The sequence below is a fragment of the Etheostoma spectabile genome, chromosome 14, assembly GCF_008692095.1.
Source record: "Etheostoma spectabile isolate EspeVRDwgs_2016 chromosome 14, UIUC_Espe_1.0, whole genome shotgun sequence".
Classification (NCBI taxonomy): domain Eukaryota; kingdom Metazoa; phylum Chordata; class Actinopteri; order Perciformes; family Percidae; genus Etheostoma; species Etheostoma spectabile.
The window spans coordinates 13860939-13880674 of record NC_045746.1 but is presented as its reverse complement, the minus strand read 5'-3'; the positions used below and the strand labels follow the sequence as shown (position 1 = coordinate 13880674).

General features: G+C 38.9%; 2 protein-coding genes across 5 annotated transcripts in view; both read left to right on the top strand.

The window, feature by feature from the left end:
- Window positions 1–1371: 1371 nt before the first annotated feature.
- cndp2 (carnosine dipeptidase 2) lies at window positions 1372–10433 on the top strand. Of its 2 annotated transcripts, none has more exons than XM_032535512.1 (12): window positions 1372–1616; window positions 2385–2462; window positions 3331–3474; window positions 3641–3803; window positions 6013–6101; window positions 7372–7572; window positions 7706–7790; window positions 7967–8127; window positions 8226–8390; window positions 8913–9054; window positions 9553–9700; window positions 10219–10433. In XM_032535512.1, exons 2-12 carry the CDS (start codon window positions 2403–2405, stop codon window positions 10283–10285), a joined length of 1425 nt encoding a protein of 474 aa, XP_032391403.1. In that variant the 5' UTR covers window positions 1372–1616; window positions 2385–2402; the 3' UTR covers window positions 10286–10433. The 2 variants fall into 2 exon arrangements, with proteins under 2 accessions (XP_032391403.1, XP_032391404.1); XM_032535513.1 differs by having other exon boundaries at window positions 1547–1664.
- A 1160-nt stretch (window positions 10434–11593) lies between these two features.
- The window catches only part of recql4 (RecQ helicase-like 4), a 12715-nt gene continuing 4572 nt past the window's right edge, over window positions 11594–19736 (top strand). Inside the window, exons 1-21 of one of the 3 annotated variants that reach the window (XM_032535433.1) lie at window positions 11594–11942; window positions 12070–12174; window positions 12418–12451; window positions 12569–12684; window positions 12799–12945; window positions 13095–13246; window positions 13631–14738; window positions 14820–14902; window positions 14980–15079; window positions 15478–15643; window positions 15980–16090; window positions 16364–16531; window positions 16632–16724; window positions 16843–16979; window positions 17131–17214; window positions 17477–17665; window positions 18091–18273; window positions 18478–18679; window positions 18957–19150; window positions 19372–19455; window positions 19534–19671. In XM_032535433.1, the coding sequence (XP_032391324.1) occupies window positions 12091–12174; window positions 12418–12451; window positions 12569–12684; window positions 12799–12945; window positions 13095–13246; window positions 13631–14738; window positions 14820–14902; window positions 14980–15079; window positions 15478–15643; window positions 15980–16090; window positions 16364–16531; window positions 16632–16724; window positions 16843–16979; window positions 17131–17214; window positions 17477–17665; window positions 18091–18273; window positions 18478–18679; window positions 18957–19150; window positions 19372–19455; window positions 19534–19671 (3573 nt within the window). In that variant the 5' untranslated portion in view covers window positions 11594–11942; window positions 12070–12090. Of the gene's footprint in view, window positions 11943–12069; window positions 12175–12417; window positions 12452–12568; window positions 12685–12798; window positions 12946–13094; window positions 13247–13627; window positions 14739–14819; window positions 14903–14979; window positions 15080–15477; window positions 15644–15979; window positions 16091–16363; window positions 16532–16631; window positions 16725–16842; window positions 16980–17130; window positions 17215–17476; window positions 17666–18090; window positions 18274–18477; window positions 18680–18956; window positions 19151–19371; window positions 19456–19533; window positions 19672–19736 lie in introns of those variants that run through there. The other 2 variants (XM_032535432.1, XM_032535431.1) reach the window with 2 other exon arrangements.

Genomic DNA, 19736 nt, shown 5'->3' with positions numbered 1-19736 from the left:
TACATGCTAAAATTTAAAAGAGACATCAATACAAACTGTTCTTTCTGAGAAGCTCACACAGAAACTGTTTTGCACCTTTTTTGGTATTGTTCACACACCAGATTTTGGCAAAACCTCAGCAGATTCATCATTGACCATATCTGTAAAGACTTTGGCCTTATTGTGGGAGAATATTGTATTTTGCTTTTATAGAATTCGAAGTAAAGAAAAGATGTATTTTATTATAAATGTATTAATCCTTTTAGCAAAGTTTCACATTCATAAATGTAAATTCAGCTCTAAAAAAAACTAATTTTATACATTATTTCCATGAAGTTGTTCTTTATTTGAATCTGATTTCAGGCTCCAATAACAAGAAGGCAATTAGAACTGTCAACTTATGGTCCTCCTTGTCTTTAACGGCCTTAAAGCTTCCCCTGGCTAAATTGTATTGTATTCTGTTTTCCTTATTTATGTTTATATGTTATTTTGAATAATTTTGTATGTCATTTGTGTTCTGTTCATTTTTTGCAATAAAGACAAAAAAAAAAAAAAAAAAAAAAACATAGACTGTATATCCTTGTCTTTGTAAGGCCTTTAAGCTTCCCCTGGCTAAATTGTAGTATTTGTTTTCCTCATGTATATATATATATATATATATATTATATATATATATGTTATTTTGTATACTCAGATCATCATTGTGTTCTGTTTCCTTTTTTGCAATAAAAACAAAACAAAAAAACCCAACATAGACTGTATATCCTTGTCTTTGTAATGGCCTTTAAGCTTCCCCTGGCTAAATTGTATTGTATTCTGTTTTCCTCATGTATATAATAATATAATATATATATATATATATATATATATATATATATATATATATATGTTATTTTGTATACTCAGCATCATCATTTGTGTTCTGTTTCTTTTTTTTGCAATAAAAACAAAACAAAAAACAAAACAAAAAAACCCAACATAGACTGTATATATTAATATTAACGGTCTATGATTCAGACCGGCTCTGGTCGAGTGCAGATGTTAGTTGCGCATGCTCAGATTTAAACGGTTTACGACATAACTGTGAAATCCATGAAGCAATACACTTTTCTCATTACAAACAATAACAGAAGATGGGAATAATTTCAAAAACGTTTCAGCTATCTAGCTATGATTGTTTGATTGCTAACGTTAGCTCAAAACGCGATTCCAGTGGCAGCCTTTGTTGTGTTTGATAACTAGCTTGTAGCTAAGCTAGCAGTCATTTCAAAAACGTTTTAGCTATCTATTATTGTTTGATTGCTAAGGTTAGCTCAAAACGCAATTCAAATTACAGCCTTTGTTGTGTCTGATGCTAACCTGTGGCCATCAATGAACAAACTTCGTTAGGTAGGACCATTTGTACAGTATTGACATTACAAAAGTCTTTCGTTAGCATCTTAAATGCTACTTGTCGCAAAGTGACGCATGCGCAACGCGACTCAAATCTGCACTGTCCCCACATTGGGCAGTAACTGTCAATGGAGTGACAGTCAATCTGGTCTATTTTATTTTGTACGTAAATTAGCTAAACAGTTAACTTTCAACGCTTGAAATACGTGTCACCGTCACTAGGAAACACAGGAAGTGTCTGTCAGGTGAGAAGAGTAACATGTGGACATCAGCTGTACGAAAATTAACACGGAGGTCTTTAAACGGAACAGTTTTTAATTTGAATGCTGGTTTATGCTTTTCAAAAAGGAGAAGAGCAGAATATGAGTCAGAAAAAGGCTAGCTCTTATTCAGTGTTACGTTAAGTTAGCCAGCTACCTCGCTGATACTTATTGGGATGTTTATTTTGCCGGTTAGCTATCGGTCTGACTTGTCACCTAACGTTAGCTGCTCTGCTTTCACAGTTAGCTAGAGATCTGTTGAGCTGCTTCAGGCCTGATTTAGGCAATCAGTCTCGCATCAAAGTTGTTATGTTAGTTAAAAAGTGCACATTCCAGTATCACATTTTTGGCATGGCATAAATGTAGCTTTAAAGCTACATATGTATGTATATAATGTTCTGTTAACTCAAGTGTGTATAAATGAATATGAACTATTGCACAAGTACATTTTTTTTTCGAAGTTTATATATACTATATATATATATATTAATTCCTGATGGCAATGAGATATTTTTAATACAGTTCTGCTTTTTGTTATACTCATCATTTAACTAATATAAACTACAAGATGCACAAACTTAACAGGGCTAGTCAGCTGTGACCACAATGTCACAAAACTATCACCACCTCAACATCCTGCTTTGAATAGTGGTAGTCAGCAGGTTTAGAGGAGGGCGTGGTTTGGTTCTCAAATATGACTCAAAGAGCTGGAGGAAGAATCTTCTCACTCCACTCGGCCTGTTCAACCCTCAGCTCCTGTTGCTGGCAAAGATGGCTCATCTTACAACGCTTTTTAAGTATGTCGACGAACACCAGGATCTGTATGTGCAGGTAAGCTTTGAGTGTTTTTATTTTTTGTAATCATTCAATGTAAATTTACTCCCTTAATGACCTCCTACTTTTATATGTTGAAATGACAGAAACACTGTATGCAAATAACCAAACCCAATTTTTTAAGCGGTAAAATATGTGACTGGAGTAAATACCTTATCAAAAACTTTTTCATGGGTCACTATTTTGTTTTCATAGGTCAGGGCACTATTTTGTGGTGACACAATTCTGCTTGAATCTGCTACATGTCAATGCACGTGACCAACGACAGCGGAGTTGCAGTTGAAAAACACTGCCTGTAGAAACCCAGCACAACATAGAGTTTTTCCTGCCTGCCACTGCAATTTTGTAACTTCAGAAAGCCAATCACAAACATTAGATCTTGGTAGAAGCATGCCTCATGCTGATTGGCTTACTGAAACTGATAAGATTTACTTCTTAGGTATTGAAATTGGGTATTGAATGACGAGGCCTGATACTTTAGAATCTATTTGGTCTGTGGCAAAAAAGTATTAAATTTTTTAGCCAGACCTAGTTATGGTTAACTAATCATCGTGGTAATCAGATTGCATTCCAATGGTGTTAATCTTGAATTGTAAGCGGTTGTCCAAATGTCATTTCAAATGAAAGTTGAGCCACCAGACAACATGCCATCACATCAGTTTCAGTGACTTGTTGTTTTAGTAAAACTTTGTGGAACCCTAATGTACATTCAAGGCCTATTTACTCTGAACACACTTTGCAGTTTTGAATTAAGCTTTAACAAAATGTGAACCTAACACTTCTCAAATTTGGACGTGCTGTATGAAACACCTGTCATGTTTTCTTGGACAATGTTAAAACGTATGTGAATTTTACTTGTTCCTAGCGTCTCGCAGACTGGGTGGGAGTCCAGAGTGTGTCTGCTTGGCCAGAGAAGCGCGGGGAGATCAAGAAGATGATGGAGATGGCAGCCAAGGACATTGAGAAGCTTGGAGGAACAGTGGAGATGGTGGACATCGGCAAACAGAAGGTATTGAAGAGTGTGTTGTGTAATATTTTAGACTTAATCCATTGGTTTTTCATACTGTTTTGGTTATTTGGTTCTGTTAAAGGTTTTAATTTAACAAATTGGGCCCTTTTTGAAAACCTTAACTCTTATTAAAATCTATGCTGTTTTTTTTTCTTTGTGCATGGAGCTTCCCGGTGGCGAGGAGATCCCCCTGCCGCCTATCATCCTGGGTCGTTTGGGTTCAGACCCAGGCAAGAAGACGGTGTGTATCTACGGCCATCTTGATGTCCAGCCAGCTAACATTGATGATGGCTGGGATACAGAGCCTTTCACTCTGGTGGAAAAAGATGGTGAGAGCAGAAATCTTTTGGTTTCTCTTTTGATACAGAATTACCCTGAAGCTGTTTTCATATGATCCGGATAATTAAAGAAGTTATTGAAGTAGACTGGAACGTTGTTTTGGCACGTAACACCAGGCATGGTGTAGTTAACTTCAGGGTTTCTGTTTCCAAGCTTTCATGTTATGACACTACTTTCTTTTTTGGCTTGGCAAACATATAATATCACATTGCACTGAAGTAAATGACCAACATGTCCTGCAGAGAAGGCATGAAAGCAGAACCATAGAGGACAAGTAAAGGGAAATGTAGTTTACTGTAACTGAGCCATGGCCAGGCTACAGAATGAAATAAAATTGGTAATTAGTATTTTCACTATTACTACCATCTCTATTTAATTGTACTATCTGTATATGTTCTTTGAGCTTTTATCAACTTTGAACTTGTAATCATATCACAGTTTGCTGCATATTGCCAAAGTCCAGCCTACTTACCTCATGCTTTAGGGTAGAGCTGTTCTCTTAAACCGGTCTTATCTGCAAGCCTTTCAGGACAAGTTGAACAAGTGTTGTATTTAACAATAATACATTCAGCTTCACAGAAGGCAAACTGGCTTCGTGAAGCACTTTACTTAGTGAATGTATTGCATGATGACAGATGTTGTTATCATATTATTTCCCATATTTATAATTTTTTTTTTTTCTGCTATTTAACCAGCTTTCCTAAATGAGTTACTATGAGTCATTAAAATCTACACAACAATTCAAATGCTATAATAATTTTACACTCTGAAGAGGTATTGTCATACGTTAAACAACACAACACAATTGCTTAACTCTACTGAGTACTTTTTTGGTAAGGTAACTGCACGTATTAACCAGGTCAAATCCCCGGCCACTTCATTAGGTCCATCTGTTCAACTGCTTGTTAACGTAAATATCTAATCAGCAAATCACGTGGCAGCAATTCATTGCATTAGGTATGTAGACACGGTCAGTTCAATCTGCTGAAGTTCAAACCAAGCATTAGAATGGTGTAGAAAGTTAATTAAAGTGACTTTGAACGTTGAAGGTTGTTGGGGCCTGATTTCAGAAACTAATTACTGGGTTTTTAATGCACAACCAAAACAGTCCAAAAAAGAGAAAATATCCAGTGAGCAGCAGTTCTTTTGTCCTTGTTGATGGCAGAGGTCAGAGGAGAATGGCCATACTGGTTTGAGCTGATATTAAGACAATAGTAACTCAAATAACCCCTTGTTACAATCGAAGAATAAGAGCATCTCTGCGAGCACAACACGTCAAATCTTGAAGCGGATGGGCAATAGCAGAAAACTGAGGCTACAATTGGCACGTGCTCTCCCAAATTGGACAATAGAAGATTGTAAAAATGTTGCCTGGTCTGTTGAGTCTCAATTTCTCCTGCAACATTTAGATGGTCGGGCCAGAGTTTGGCGTAAACACCATGAAAGCCCGGATCCATCCTGCCTTGTATCAACGGTTCAGGCTGGTGGTGGTGGCCCCTTAGTACAAATTGAGAATTGTTCAAACAAAGCTCAGATCTTATCATATTGGTTTCTTGAACATGAGGAGTTTACTGTATTCAAATAGGCTCCTCAATCACCAGATCTCAATCCAATAGAGCACATTTGGGATGTGGTGAGACGGGAGAATCGCATGGTGAATGTGCAGCCGACAAATGTCAGCTGCGTGATGTAATCATGTTAATATGATAAATCTCTGAGGAATGTTTCCAGCACCTTGTTTGATTTATGCCACGAAGTACATTATACCTGGTACTAACAAGGTATACCTAATAAAGTGGCCAGTGAGTGTAAATTTGTAGTTTTTTTTTTTTTATGACAAAAGGATTAATACACTTTATTTTTTTTATTTTTTTTTTACCTCTTTCTTTTTTATTTGTTGGACTGGTGATAGTCAGCTGACAGAAAGTGCCACATTCACTTCCTCCTGTCTCATTCCTGTCTGCTCAGCCCTCTTCTTGCTTATGTCATGTTTTACTATCCACTTGTTTAGTTGCTAAAGAGTAACTGAATCTGCTGACAGACACCATTTATATGCTCCTCTTATCCTTCTATCTACTTCCCCCGGGTCAGCGTCTAGCCCGGGGGCAATAAACTAGAAACGTAAAAATAATAATAACTTGCTAATGTCATGAAAGCCCAAGGCTTTAAATTAAAACACTGTTTGTTCTTTCTTTGCAGGTAAGCTCTATGGAAGAGGTTCTACTGATGACAAAGGTCCTGTGTTGGCCTGGTTTAACTGCATTGAGGCCTACCAGAAGATCCAGCAGGTGAAGTTCCCACCACAGCTTCATCTCTAACTTATTGTGTCTTTCTTTACCCTCCAACGGGCACTGTAATTAGGGACAAACTGTTTAAATTGGCTACAGGGGCAGAGTTGCCAAAACCACAGTAGCACATTATGCGTCAAGTAATCAAACCTCTCTGTTGGTCCAGCAGCAGCTCAAACCTTGATTGATGTAGGACCAGAGCGCTGTAGCAAGACTTGAGGTGTAGTCACTGTCAACTTAATGTGCAGCCAGCCAATATCAATGATGGTGGTGTTAGAGTTTTTTTTAACTGTGCAGATAATAGGATCAACCCTGTTTGAATTTTGGTTTGGTTATGTGTTACCAAAAATAACCTGAAGCTTCTTATTAGCAAATTTTTTGTGGTTGAACGGTGATGGGAAACCACACCAACCAGAACATTACTGGATGGAATGCGGTTTGGTTAGGTGTGGTGTTTTATCTAATGACGTTTTCACATTAACATTGCTTGGAATTAATAGATGGTAAATAGAATTAATTCTAGGTTAAAGTTATATCTTGTATGCATTCAGAGAAAAATTCTTGAATTTTCAAAGCTTCCCTTTTTAAGAAATTGTATCTGCAAATTGCAAAATTCCTTTTTGTGTGTGGGTACAACAGGGACAATATGGAATATTGTTAAATTACTAATCTGTATACTTTTGATATTGTGAGTGTTTTTTTTAAATAAATGATTCTGAATATTATTCTAAAAATAGATTATCTCTATGTTATCATTCTAAAAAATAGATTATCTCTGTGTTAAAGTACAGGGCTGATCCTTCAATTGCCTGTTGATTACGTTAGAGCCGTGAGCAGGAGAAGTGGTCAAAGGTCTCTGGTTTAATCACTAAATGATTAAACCAAGTCATGCTGCCTGCGTGTTTTGAATCCCCTTTACTTTTCCCTAAAACATGGAAACTGTTCGTGTGAAGGGAAGAAATCCCAACAACATACTGTAGGACATTTTTTTATTTTACTTTTATTTAACCAGGTAGGCCATTAAGAACAGGTTCTCACATGCCGATCATTGTTTAAGGAACTTCAGTCAACGCACCCAGGATTTATTCTATAATCAGGATTAACATAAAATATGTTTTCCAAATGAAAAGGTCTGATGTTTTTTTTATGCCGTTTCAACTTACCATTTAAAAAAAAAAAAAAGAAATGAACCTTTAACCTAATGATCTTTAAAATATAAACACAGTGAGGCCTGGTGATACATCTAGCCTTATCTCTCTTCTTGTTGCAGGAGCTTCCCATCAACATAAAATTCTGCTTCGAGGGAATGGAGGAGTCTGGATCTGAGGGCCTGGATGAACTGGTGTTTTCTCGAAAAGACTCCTTCTTCAAAGATGTGGACTATGTCTGCATCTCTGACAATTATTGGCTCGGCAAAACCAAACCCTGCATCACATACGGTCTCAGAGGAATCTGCTACTTCTTTATTGAGGTAAAGTCTGATTTTAGTTTAACTGTGGCAAAATAAAAAATAGTTTCACTGTAATGCATATCTTCCATTATAAGTTTTTTGTGAAATTGTGTTTTAATTAAGATCAATACAAGATTTATTTCTTAATTTATAGGTGCATTGCGGTGACAAGGACCTACACTCAGGGGTGTTTGGTGGTTCTGTTCATGAAGCCATGACTGACCTGATTGCACTAATGGGCAAGTGATGCTGATAATTGAACTATAATCTCATAAAACTCATTTTTATGCAGTTTTAGAGGTAAACACTGGAGACAAAATCTTCTTTTCTTTTTTTTTTTTTTATAACTGCACTTTGGACATTTGTAGGGTTTCAATCTTAAAAGAGTTTATTGCGTCTGTGTCTTTCTTAACAGGCTCCCTCTTAGACAAGAAGGGGAAGATTTTGGTTCCTGGGATAAGTGATGATGTGGCCCCTCTGACAGATGAGGAAAAAAAGCTGTATGAGAAAATAGATTTTGACTTGGATGAATACTGCAAAGACGTTGGAGTTGGACAGCTACTGCATGACACCAAGGCAAGGCATCGATCACTCAAAGATAGAAATGTGCTGCACTATAGATTTCTCCAGGCTAATCATTGTAATTTAATCGCACTGTTATTTTTTTCCTGTAGGAGAAAATCCTGATGCACCGCTGGAGGTATCCATGTCTTTCTCTACATGGTATTGAGGGAGCTTTCTCTGAAGCAGGAGCCAAGACTGTTATCCCCCGCAAGGTCATCGGCAAGTTCTCCATCCGCCTCGTCCCCGACATGGACCCCAAAGTTGTGGAGAAAAAGGTAGACCCTGAAATATCCTAACTGGGATTCTAATTCTGTTATCTGCTAGTATTTATGTTAATATAACCCAATAAAGGTTATGGTGTGGAACTTGTTTAAGCCTCTGCCAGTAGAATTTTAAACTTGATGACTTTACCAACCACTCGAGGGCCTTAGTGGTAGTGTGTCACAAAGATGACTCTCGTGGTCGTACTGTTTTTGGAAAGAATATTGCACCTACAACTAAAATCTTGCAAACAGATTCACAGAGCAGACTTAATTTGTTAAATTTGTAAGATAAAATTATTGTTTAAAAAAACTGCTGGATCTATTCTTCAAAAGAATCTGTGAATTGCCAGGAGGAGGTGTGTTAATGAGTTGTATAAGATATGTTTATGTTTAAAACAATCAGAACAATTGTCCATGCAACATTTTTTCCTTGTTTCCCAAGTGGGAAAAACACATCAGAAAACAAGGAATCGGAATATATTATAAATAACTAATTTATAAATTTCACTCATATTTTTCTTTTTCGTTATCAAGGTTATCGATCATCTGCAGCAGAAGTTTGCTGAACTGGAAAGCCCGAACAAACTGAATGTGTACATGGGTCATGGAGCCAAGGCCTGGGTCTCTGACTTCAACCACCCACACTACATGGCTGGCCGAAAGGCCATGAAGACAGGTACAGAGGCTGAGGGATGCAAAACCAATAGAGATGGATATGGTTAAAGGATCAGTTCACTCAAAACACTTACTCCCACTTACCTCCCTGTTAACTAGCCATGGTTATAGTTCCATTCTTTGTACACCAAAGTTTTGAAATACGGCAGTTGCTTGTTTGTGGGGCTCAAAGCACCAGAAACCAAAAGTAGTACAACTTTCCAGAAACGATGTCTTGGTCACTCAGAGTAATCCACAGATGTTTTTAAAAGGCAGAACATAATTTCCATCTGTTTTTATTGAATGTGGTTAATGATAACAAAGGCTGTCTCCAACCCTTAAACCACAGACAAAACTGATGTCAAGATGCCACAAAGGCTTAAGCAGGAAATGTTGTAATTTGGGTGAAATGAAAATCTTGGATTAAGGATGAAAGTCTTGTTGTAGGCATTGTTATTTTTTATTTTGACCCTCTTCACTCATATTAACCCATTTTCTCCTCTACCTTGCTGTGCCATAGTCTTTGGTGTGGAGCCTGACTTGACCCGTGAGGGTGGAAGCATCCCCGTCACCCTGACCTTTCAGGAGGCCACGGGACGTAACGTCATGCTGCTGCCTGTTGGATCCTCTGATGATGGAGCTCACTCCCAGAATGAAAAACTCAATAGGTCTGTCACAGTGCTTCACTTCTCCTTGTTTCTCTTTCTACCTGAATGACTAATTGAGAAGAGAAGGGGAATCTCTAGAAACTGAAGAGTTGAAAGATATTCTCATAGGAGTTCAGTGTCTAATGTCAGAATAATCATGATAGACAAATTTGCATGTAATATTGAGGAAAGTAAAGGATTTAATTAAGACAAGGCAGTTTTATTTGTTTAGCACATTTCAGCAACAAGGCAATTCAAAGTGCTTTACATAAAACATTAAAGAGCAGTTCAAATGAAGTCTAAAGGAAAGATTGTCATAAGGCTAAGTACTGTCTGTCACGTCCACATTTTGTTTTATGGTATGTTGAATTGAGTGATAGTTTAAGTTCTTCCACCCAAATGTTATAATTAAAATGAGATGCAATAACTTTAATCTTTATGAATGATCTTCACAACTTACCATTCTGATGCAGCTTGTAATAAAGGCAACTATTTACCAATTAAACAAGCTCATCACTGTTTTATCTTTCCATTTTCAGAACCAACTACATTCAAGGGATCAAGATGCTCGCGGCATACTTCCATGAAGTTTCTCAGCTGGAGTAAAGTGATGTCTCATTATGAGAAAAATGTAAAATATGTCCATCCTCACTATCAGAGCCATAGCCTTTTATGGTGTGATTTACCTTCCACAGTTGACAATTTTATACCCACACACTTCTGATGAAAGTGATTAAAAGTGTCTTTGGTAATATTTGTTGTCCAGTTTCATTTATTCCTTGCACTACATCACCTATCTACTTACAATGACCCAATGTCACTAGATTTAATGAATAATGTTAGTTTAATTTCTGTTAGTTGGCTTATTGTGTACAGTGAAGAGTGATTAAGTGGGTATTAATTGTTCAAGACCTCAGTGACAAATGTATTGCTTAGTACAAGTACAACCAGTCCGGTACCAAACTAAACCCCAGTGACTATTAAGAGCAGAAAGCTCTACAAATTTTTCTGCATAGGCCAAAGCTAGTTGGGGAAAAAAAAAATGTATTAATTACAAAACAGAATACACATTTTGGTTCCTGCAATAGACACTACACATGCTGGGCAGTCAGAGAAATGGGTTTAAGGTTTTTGACATCTGTGGAGATTTTGGAGGCTGGTTTCAGACTAGCAACCGGCTTCATTCTCAGACTGCATGGTGTAAAAAGATCATACAGTGATTGATTTAATTTCTAATCTTTTGACACATTAACACAGTAATAGAACAATAACCTCAGGGAAATTTAAACTTAGAAAAGGTATTTTTCATTTCAAGATCAAAACCTAAAAAAGGATGACACTTTACACAGCATAGTATACAAATACTGGCATCAAAATATACTTAAACTACCAAAAGTGAAAGTACCCATTTTCAGAACAGTGTACATTACATTATTGGACTACAATTATTGTGTTTAAGTATTCTATTCTGTCTGAAGGGTAATTTCAGCTACTCTATTCTAAGGGTAGATTCTCTCTGTCAAATGTAGCACATCATCATTTCTTTAGATTTCGTATTTCTAATCTAAATCTGCAAAGTAAAGGTAGTGGAGTAAAAAGCACAAGATTTCCCTCTGAAATATACTGCAGTAGAAGTATAAAGTAGCAGAAAAGGCAAATTACGGAAAAGATTATTTTCAAACTGGGAATTACAAATCGAAAGGAAAGTTGATGAATTTTCTCCATTTCGCTCGTCCCTGTTCCTTTAAGAGGCGTCGGAAGTGTACGGATCCTAGAGGAAGTGGAGCCTGACTGTCTATGGGCTCAACCGTAGACTGTATATTTATTAATATATACGGTCTAAGGGCTCAACCCCTCACAGTTTAAACCTAAACGGATGTTAGAAATTCAAGAGATTAACAATTGTTACATATATTACTTTCGTATTCATGTTCTTACTCTTAAGTTTTTTACCTTAATTAAAACCCCGAAAACTAGCGGTATATTTTGTGAGACTGGAGGATACGAGAGGGGACCTGGCAACACAAGCTGTCATTTCTCTAGCGCGGGAAAATCGTAAACAACACACAGCGGAAGAAAGCCCTATAATGCAGTTTTCCAACATGATAGTGATGCCCTACACATGTAACCGTTTGTCTGTTTGAGTCGCTATAACTTTTATATAGACGACGAAGAAGCTAAAGTAACTCACGGTTACTAAAAATCAAAAGTTTCTCCTACATCCTGAAAAACGCCAGCAGTAATGTTGCGTTTGTAACGTGAAGTAAGCTAACGTCATCTAACATTATCGTGTTGCTGTAACGGTAGCAAGCTGTCGCCCGAAAGGCGTTATGTTCTAACGTTAAAGGATTTACGTTATGCAATAAATTAAAGTTATATAATTCTGACAGAGAACGTTAAGACGGCTTAGGATGGATCGATACAACGAGGTGAAACTTCAGCTGAAAAGCTGGGAGCAGGGGTTCGTCCAAGACAACCAGAGAAAACCAAACAAGGTAGCTAATTTAAACGCTACTTAAACATTAGTCGAGAGTTAACAGGAAGCAAAATAATGTGAACCCACTGCTTGGGTTTGCATAACACGATATTTTGCATAGTTATGCATGTCGTATGTTTTTATTTTTATATTTTATTGTTGTGGTGTCGTTGTTGTTCTGTTGGTCCCAGGACATGCCATTGCTGCTACAGTTACCCCTTTTCCACAATAGTTAACCATTAAAATGGTCTTTAATTTCCAGGAGGACATTGATCAAGCTCCAGAGGAGACCAGGAGTGAGTATGATCCAACTTGCAAGACAGAGAAACATAAGTATATCTGATATATCCATCTTCAGCATAGACGATCTGGTTAGAGACAGAAGCATGTTACATTATGTATCTTTATTCCAGAGCTGTATAAAGAGTACCGCAGTTTGAAACAGGCCAAAGAAAACAGCAGCAGCAATGCAGCCAGCGGACATGCTGAACAGCCCAGATCTACAGCTGAGGACATAACAGTCCAGAAGGTACTAAAGAAAGTGTGTTTGTGACTGTGTTTTCTTTGTTAAAAAAAACAATAGACAAGTAAGCCAGTGTGTTGCCTATGCATTTGTCTATCTACTTTTGATTGATCTATGTAGGACAGGGAGTGTTGGGGTGCCCATCTGAACCGCAGTTCACAGCCAGCATCTTCTCCCAAACTGACATCCGAGGAAAAAGACAGTCTTAAGGCCTCTGCCCAATACTATGGCCTAAAGCTTAAAAACAACCTGGTGACACTCAGTAAGGTGAGGCCCTTTGGAGAACCCTGACCACACCACATTATAGAAAGAGAGAGAATGTACACTTAAACATTTGGCCTTCCTCATTGTGCTACATTTAAGTGACAGACTGGTCACATTAGCAGTTATATATTTGGTTTCTTTCTAAATTCCAGGAAAGACCTGTCTCACTGAGGAAATCAGTCCTTCCCGGTCGATTGCCTCTAAACTCCTTGAAAGAGCGACAAACTGGACAGACAAACAGCCCTAATGCTGCCACTGTCAAAACCACTTTCACTGACGCTGAATCCAGCACGTTCACACCAAGGTGGTAGTTGATTATTTTATTTGACACACATGTTTTTTTTAATTTTCGGCAACCATTTTCTAATACTCAGATACTTTGTTTTGTATTTCAATGTGCTTTATAGAGCTGTTACATCTTTAACAGCCACTGCAGTAACTAAACTTTTGGAAATTTGGAAATAGATGTACCCAATGTTGTGTTAATTATGTCTTTTAATATTTTTTTAATACCTTGATATTACTGTAATTCATGCACTTTATCAACACTGCCAGCAGTTGTGGTGCTGCCATGAAGTTTCCAAGCCAGTTAGCCTTTGAAAAACGTTTGTTCGAATAGAATGACCGGTAATGGCCCTCAAATGTTTTGTATGAGCTTTATCTGTAATTTGGTCCTTCTTTACAGAAGATTTAAGACTTGCCTGGGATCCCTGGTTTCAAACACACCTCAGAAAGTGGAGCCTGAAGAGCCATTTCAACCATTTGAACCTGTCGGAGAGTCTTGTGAAGAGCCCGCAAGTGCTGCCAGTAGTTGTAGTACTACTAGTAAAGTTAATAGTTCCGAATATCCAAATGTTTCAAGTGTAGCTCCCTCACCAGCCAGATCTTCTGCCTTGTTGTCATCATTATCTTCTCCATGTCGAGTAGGAAGTTCAAGAGTAGACGTAGGAGCTGCAGGAAAGTTAAATGAAAGTATAGGAGCTTCAGGAGACAGAAAAGAACATGTTGAAACTTTAGTAACTCCACATAAGGGCATTAGTGATGCAGATGTTGGAAATTTGATTAGCTTGAGAGGAAGCCCTTGGGTTCCTGGAAGTTTCAGAGGAGAAATGGAAAGTAGAGGCATTGGTGTAAGGGCTTCTCCTGCCAGCAGATTGAGTTTTGTTGACAGGAACTGGCTAGAGAGGTGTCAGGTGTTTGGAGAGATGAGGGCTGAGGTGAAGCCTGGAGCAGGCAACCAGGAAATACATCTTGAGAAAGAAGGAGAGGGAAGAAGAGAAACGGAAGGGAAAATACAAGGAGATGGAAAAGTTGAAAAAGAAGATATGGATGCAGAGGGAGAAAGCAGAGAGGCAATAGACTTGGGAAGAGATACAGGCCTTAAGAGCATTACAAGTGACAGAATAGTTAGTGATAGTGCACCAAAACCTTCTCTACAAAACACTGGAAAAAACAGAGGAGTAGGGAAAGAAAAAGCAAAATGGAAGGATGGTGAGGAGATGGAACAAGGACTGTCGCCACCTTTAACGCCGGAAGACGACACAGTGACTAGTCACAAATTCAAAGGTACAAAGAAGAAGGGAAGGAAAAGGCAGAGAGTGGAAGAGAACATGCAGGGAGAGACAACAGAGGAGGGAGGAGTGAAGAAGAGACGTAGGAATGGCAAAAAGAAAGAGGAGAGCTCTGATGTAAACCCCAGCCCAGCTCAAGTAGGAGGGAAGAAAAGGAGAACCATGAAAAAGGGGGTTGAAGATGGAGAGGCAGAAGAAGAGAAAGAAACCAAGGAACCCAAAAAGGTAAGTCAGGTAATTTGTATTCATCACCACATACTGGGCATGCAGTTCAAATTAGTTTAACATAGTTTTATTTCTGTCAAGGTCCCTCAGGAGAACTTGTTTGGTGAAATAGAGGAGGAATTGGAAGCCAGGAGAATGTATCACAGTCAGCCTGTCAGAGCCAGGTAAGACGATACACGTCATACTGTGTTGAAACATTTTAATTTGTATTGTATGTACAAACATGTCTTTATTTGTACAGAGGCAAGAAAGCCACAGAGGGTAATTTTGTGAAGATAAATCTGAAGAAGAAATCTCATGTCAAAGGATACGCACTCAGAGGTGCTGGTCTACGCAAACAGGTATGTTTTGTGTAAGGGGCACTGATGTATCTGGGACTGATCGCTAGTGTTTAGAGAAGTTGTCTTATAATCAAATATTAAAGGTAAATCTGAACTCAGTGCTCACTCAGTGACTGATGGACTGGACAAGTGTTCAGCGTTAAGAATCTAAAACACACTTGTTTTTTGTGTAATTCCTTGCCAAATAAATCAGCTGTGTTTGTTGCATTTAGAAAATAAGGCAATAAGCATACACACCCTGTCTTCTGAGGAATGGCTGTATTTGTGTGCCTTTTATAAAAAAATAAATAAAAAAAATTCAGTTTTACATAACTTGACTCACATGACTCATGACTCACAATGTTATCAGAGTTACAACAATGTTTGTTTCACTGTTATAAATCTACTGTGTGTTTTAGTTGTACATGCAGAAGTTCCAGCTGAAAGGTGAGCGGTTTGGTGGAGCTGGAGGATTTTTTGGCAGAGGAAGGAGGGGAGGATTCAGAGGGGGGCTCAGTCGCCAGGGTGACACCTGCTACAAGTGTGGAGGGACCGGACACTGGGCCATGAACTGCAAGGGACGAGGTAATACAAAGTGGCGCATATTCACAAATAAATGATTGTTTAAGTTACTTGTTTGACAAAAAAATTATTGCTGAGAATTCTGCGGACAGATGTTCATCTCCTCAATCGCATCACTTTTGGTGTCCACTAAACCATAGTCATTACATTCTCAGATCATTAAATGCACATACTGTAGCTGGCTGACCAGCTGTATTATGAGCCACAGTCCTGTAAACACTTTTTGAAAGGACAGCCTATTTGCTTGAACATATCAGGACTATGTGATAGATTCAGCTGTTTTACACAAGATATATCACCTCTGCATTGGTGGTATTATTGAACAACTGTGTTTTTCAGCCCCTCCCCCTCCGGTTCCTGAGGACCAGCCTGCTGAGCATGAGCCGTTTGAACTGCCCACCCTGGAGGAGGTTGCCAGGGCAACAGGCACACTGCAACCTCAGCCACTGGGTACACCTTTTTTTGAACTTTCTGTTACTGAGCATGCTGCTTTCCACCTCAGCTAACCAGTTTTCTTTTTTGTGAAAATGTGAGTTTTTTTCTCCTCTGCATGAATTTAGGTTTTCAGATTTGTCTGTTTGTTAAATCAATATGTGTTGAGCCCCCCAAAAAATAACTATATTTACACACACACTCAGAACTTAATAATATTTGCAGTATCACCGGTATTTTTGTGTTTGTTTGTTGTGTGTATTTATATCCAGATGTGTTTGTGTGTTCCAGTGGCACCTCTTAGTATCACGGAGGAGCAGCCGTACCAAGATAAGGAGGCAGACAGTAACCATAAAGACGAGGTGTTGCTGAATGTAATCCGTCCTGACTATGAGCGCCCTGCTCCTCCACCACCAATGGAACCACTTTATCATCTCAAAGACGATGGGAAAGTCCAGGGTAAACACTCACTGTGTTGCTTATAATCAGGAACAACAAGATGAAAAAAGACACTGGACATTTGCTCATGTTTTCTTTGTGGGAATGTGTGTCTGTTTAGAAACACCTGCTGAGGTGTATGCAGCTCTGAAAGACATCGGCTACCAGTCATTTAGACCAGGACAAGAGGAAGCCATCATGAGAATCCTGTCAGGTATACACAGTACACACATATAAGAAGACACACACACACACACACACACACACACACACACACACACCTAAAATCTCTGTATTCATGTTTGTTTCTCTTTCCACACTTTTTCCTGCAGGTCTCTCTACCCTCGTAGTGTTGTCAACAGGGATGGGTAAATCATTGTGCTATCAGCTCCCAGCCTTCCTGTATGCTAAGCGATCAAAAAGCATCACTTTGGTCATTTCTCCTCTAGTGTCACTAATGGACGATCAGGTAAACACACACACACACACACACACACACACACACACACACACACACACACACACACACACACACACACACACACACACACAGACACACAGTGAGGATAATTAATACATTTTGTCATAAATATCTTGTTTTATTTTGTGTGTGTGTGTAGCTGTCTGGCCTGCCAGCAAATCTGAAGGCAGCCTGTATCCACTCCAACATGACAATGAAACAGAGAGAAGCTGCCATAGAAAAGGTAACCGACTCAAGTTTGAGTTTGAGGTTTTAAACTCCATCCTTAAACATCTTTCTGCGTGTTTTTACAACATTTCAAATATAGACTCAAAAGCCATTCCCTTTTTCTGTAAACCGTACAGAGGTATTTTGATAGCACAGTAATGGAGTTTAAACTGATTGTGATTTTCAGTAATGTAGTTTGAAACAAAGAGTAATCTTGAAAGTTTGAAATATCTTATATACAGCACTTAATGTGCAATCTCCTCTCTCTGTTTCTCCAGGTGAAGTCAGGCGAGGTGTGTTTGTTGCTCCTCTCTCCAGAGGCTCTGGTTGGTGGAGGCGGTTCAGGGTCGGGGTGTCTGCCCTCCGCCCAGGAGCTCCCTCCTGTGGCCTTCGCCTGTATAGACGAAGCTCATTGTGTGTCAGAGTGGTCACACAACTTTAGACCCTGCTACTTGAGACTCTGTAAGGTGGGTTAATGATGGTGTTTGTGTTGGTTCCTGCACTGCAGTTTCCATCTGTCAGGAAGAACAACTTCTAAACATTAGATGAGAATGCACATAATTTTATTGTGCTTAATACTTAACATTTGGATATTATTACTACTGTTCTTTGAAAGTCAGCAAATAAACCAACAATACAACAATAGGGACAGATAAATTTAGATGATGTGAATGACCCAATTTCAGCACAATTAAAGCTGCCTGCTTCAACACCAAGCTGCTCATTCTATACCTTATTTATACATTTGGATCTTAAATCAATTTTCTGAGCAATGGTGTTTCTCTTCATGATGGCTACAATCTTAAACATCACTGTTGGTCTATCTGCAGCCAGTCACACGTAATAATATCCGCAACAGTCACAAAAGACTGTGTTGTATGTGTATTTGTAGGTACTAAGGGAGCGGTTGGGAGTGCAGTGCTTGCTGGGACTCACAGCTACGGCCACGCTGTCCACTGCTCTGGACATTGCGCGACATCTCGACATCACTGATGAAGACGGCATTGCAGTTCGTTCTGCAGCAGTGCCTCCTAACTTGCATCTGTCCGTGTCCATGGATAGAGAAAAAGATCAGGTGTGATGAGTAGCATGTTTATCTGTGTCCCTGAGCAGTGCAACGCAAAGTTGAAATGATGCTGGGTCTAAATGTTCCTTGACATATTCAGAGCCTGAATTTGTCATCCATGTCAGATGCCATCTGCCTCTTTTTGTCTGTCTAGAAAAAATGGCAAAGTTCTCCTAATATTTCTCTCTGTCTCTCCCGTCTTTATCAATTAAGGCTTTAGTGTCCTTGTTAAAAGGTGATCGTTTTGGCTGTCTGGACTCCATCATTGTCTACTGCACCAGAAGAGAAGAGACAACTCGTGTGGCGGCGCTGCTCCGGACCTGCCTGCAAGGTGTGCTGGTGAAAGAAAACAAGCATACCAACAGCAGCAGACGGATACAAAACAACCCTGTTGGACAGAAAAAGAAAGAGCTGGGTAAGAGTGGAATAATTCTTATTTTGATTGATTAAAAACTTGTTTATATATCACTAAAGCGGAGAGAGAGAGAGAGAGAGAGAAACATGTTAGGGAAGGAGTGGACTGTAACATGTCTACATCAGACATTCCACATTTAAAACTAGAACATAGTTTAGAAAGCTTCTGTATTACATCCCTTAAAAAAAACATTGACTTTATTTGATTTTACTTGTCTCTTTTTGACTTAATCATTCTGTCTATTTTTTTCTATCTACCCTGTGTTTTCTACATTTAGCAAGGAAGAAGATTCGTAAACCGCTGAAATGGCAGGCGGAGTCGTACCACGCGGGCTTGTCAGCGTCTGAGCGCCGTCGTGTTCAGAACAACTTCATGTGTGGGGAGCTCAGAATCGTGGTGGCCACTGTGGCTTTTGGCATGGGCCTCGATAAATCTGACGTCCGCGGTATCATACACTACAACATGCCTAAGGTGGTATAATTTATCTAAAGCAAAACCTCCTCAATCTAGCTAATCACATTAAAACCTTTTTTAGGTACATTAAAAAAACAATTAATAAATAATCGATGAAGATTGAAAACACCCGTTTTCTATCTGGTAAAAACCCCCCAGCCAAACTAACCAAAAGTCTGCTAAAACTAGGGCCCAAATCTTGTGTTTATCTGTTCCCTTTCTGGTCATTGTGTTTCCAGAGCTTTGAAAGCTACGTTCAGGAGATTGGGAGGGCAGGAAGAGACGGAGACCCAGCGCACTGTCACCTTTTTCTGGACCCGGAGGTAAGATTGTAGCTCTTCTTGGTGTTGTAACTTACACAGTGTATTTGAAGTATAAACATATTTTTTGTGTGTCTGTAGGGTGCCGACCTCCATGAGCTTCGTCGCCACATATATGCGGACACAGTGGACTACTACACAGTAAAGAAACTGGTCCAGAAAGTTTTTCCTTCATGCAAATGTAAACAGATACACCAGAGACAACAGGAACTTGTAAAGGTAACTGTAAGTCTATTTATTCACTGTCTTTTGTTTCTTTTTTCTTTCAACCTGCCACCATTCCT

What these genes read in the sequence shown, in the direction of transcription:
- cndp2 (XM_032535512.1), top strand. Translation starts at nt 2,403, where the DNA reads ATGGCTCATCTTACAACGCTTTTTAAGTATGTCGACGAACACCAGGAT. An exon ending in TGGACATCGGCAAACAGAAG is followed by an intron (nt 3,475 to 3,640) that starts GTATTGAAGAGT and finishes TTGTGCATGGAG; the next exon opens with CTTCCCGGTGGCGAGGAGAT. An exon ending in CAGAATGAAAAACTCAATAG is followed by an intron (nt 9,701 to 10,218) that starts GTCTGTCACAGT and finishes TTCCATTTTCAG; the next exon opens with AACCAACTACATTCAAGGGA.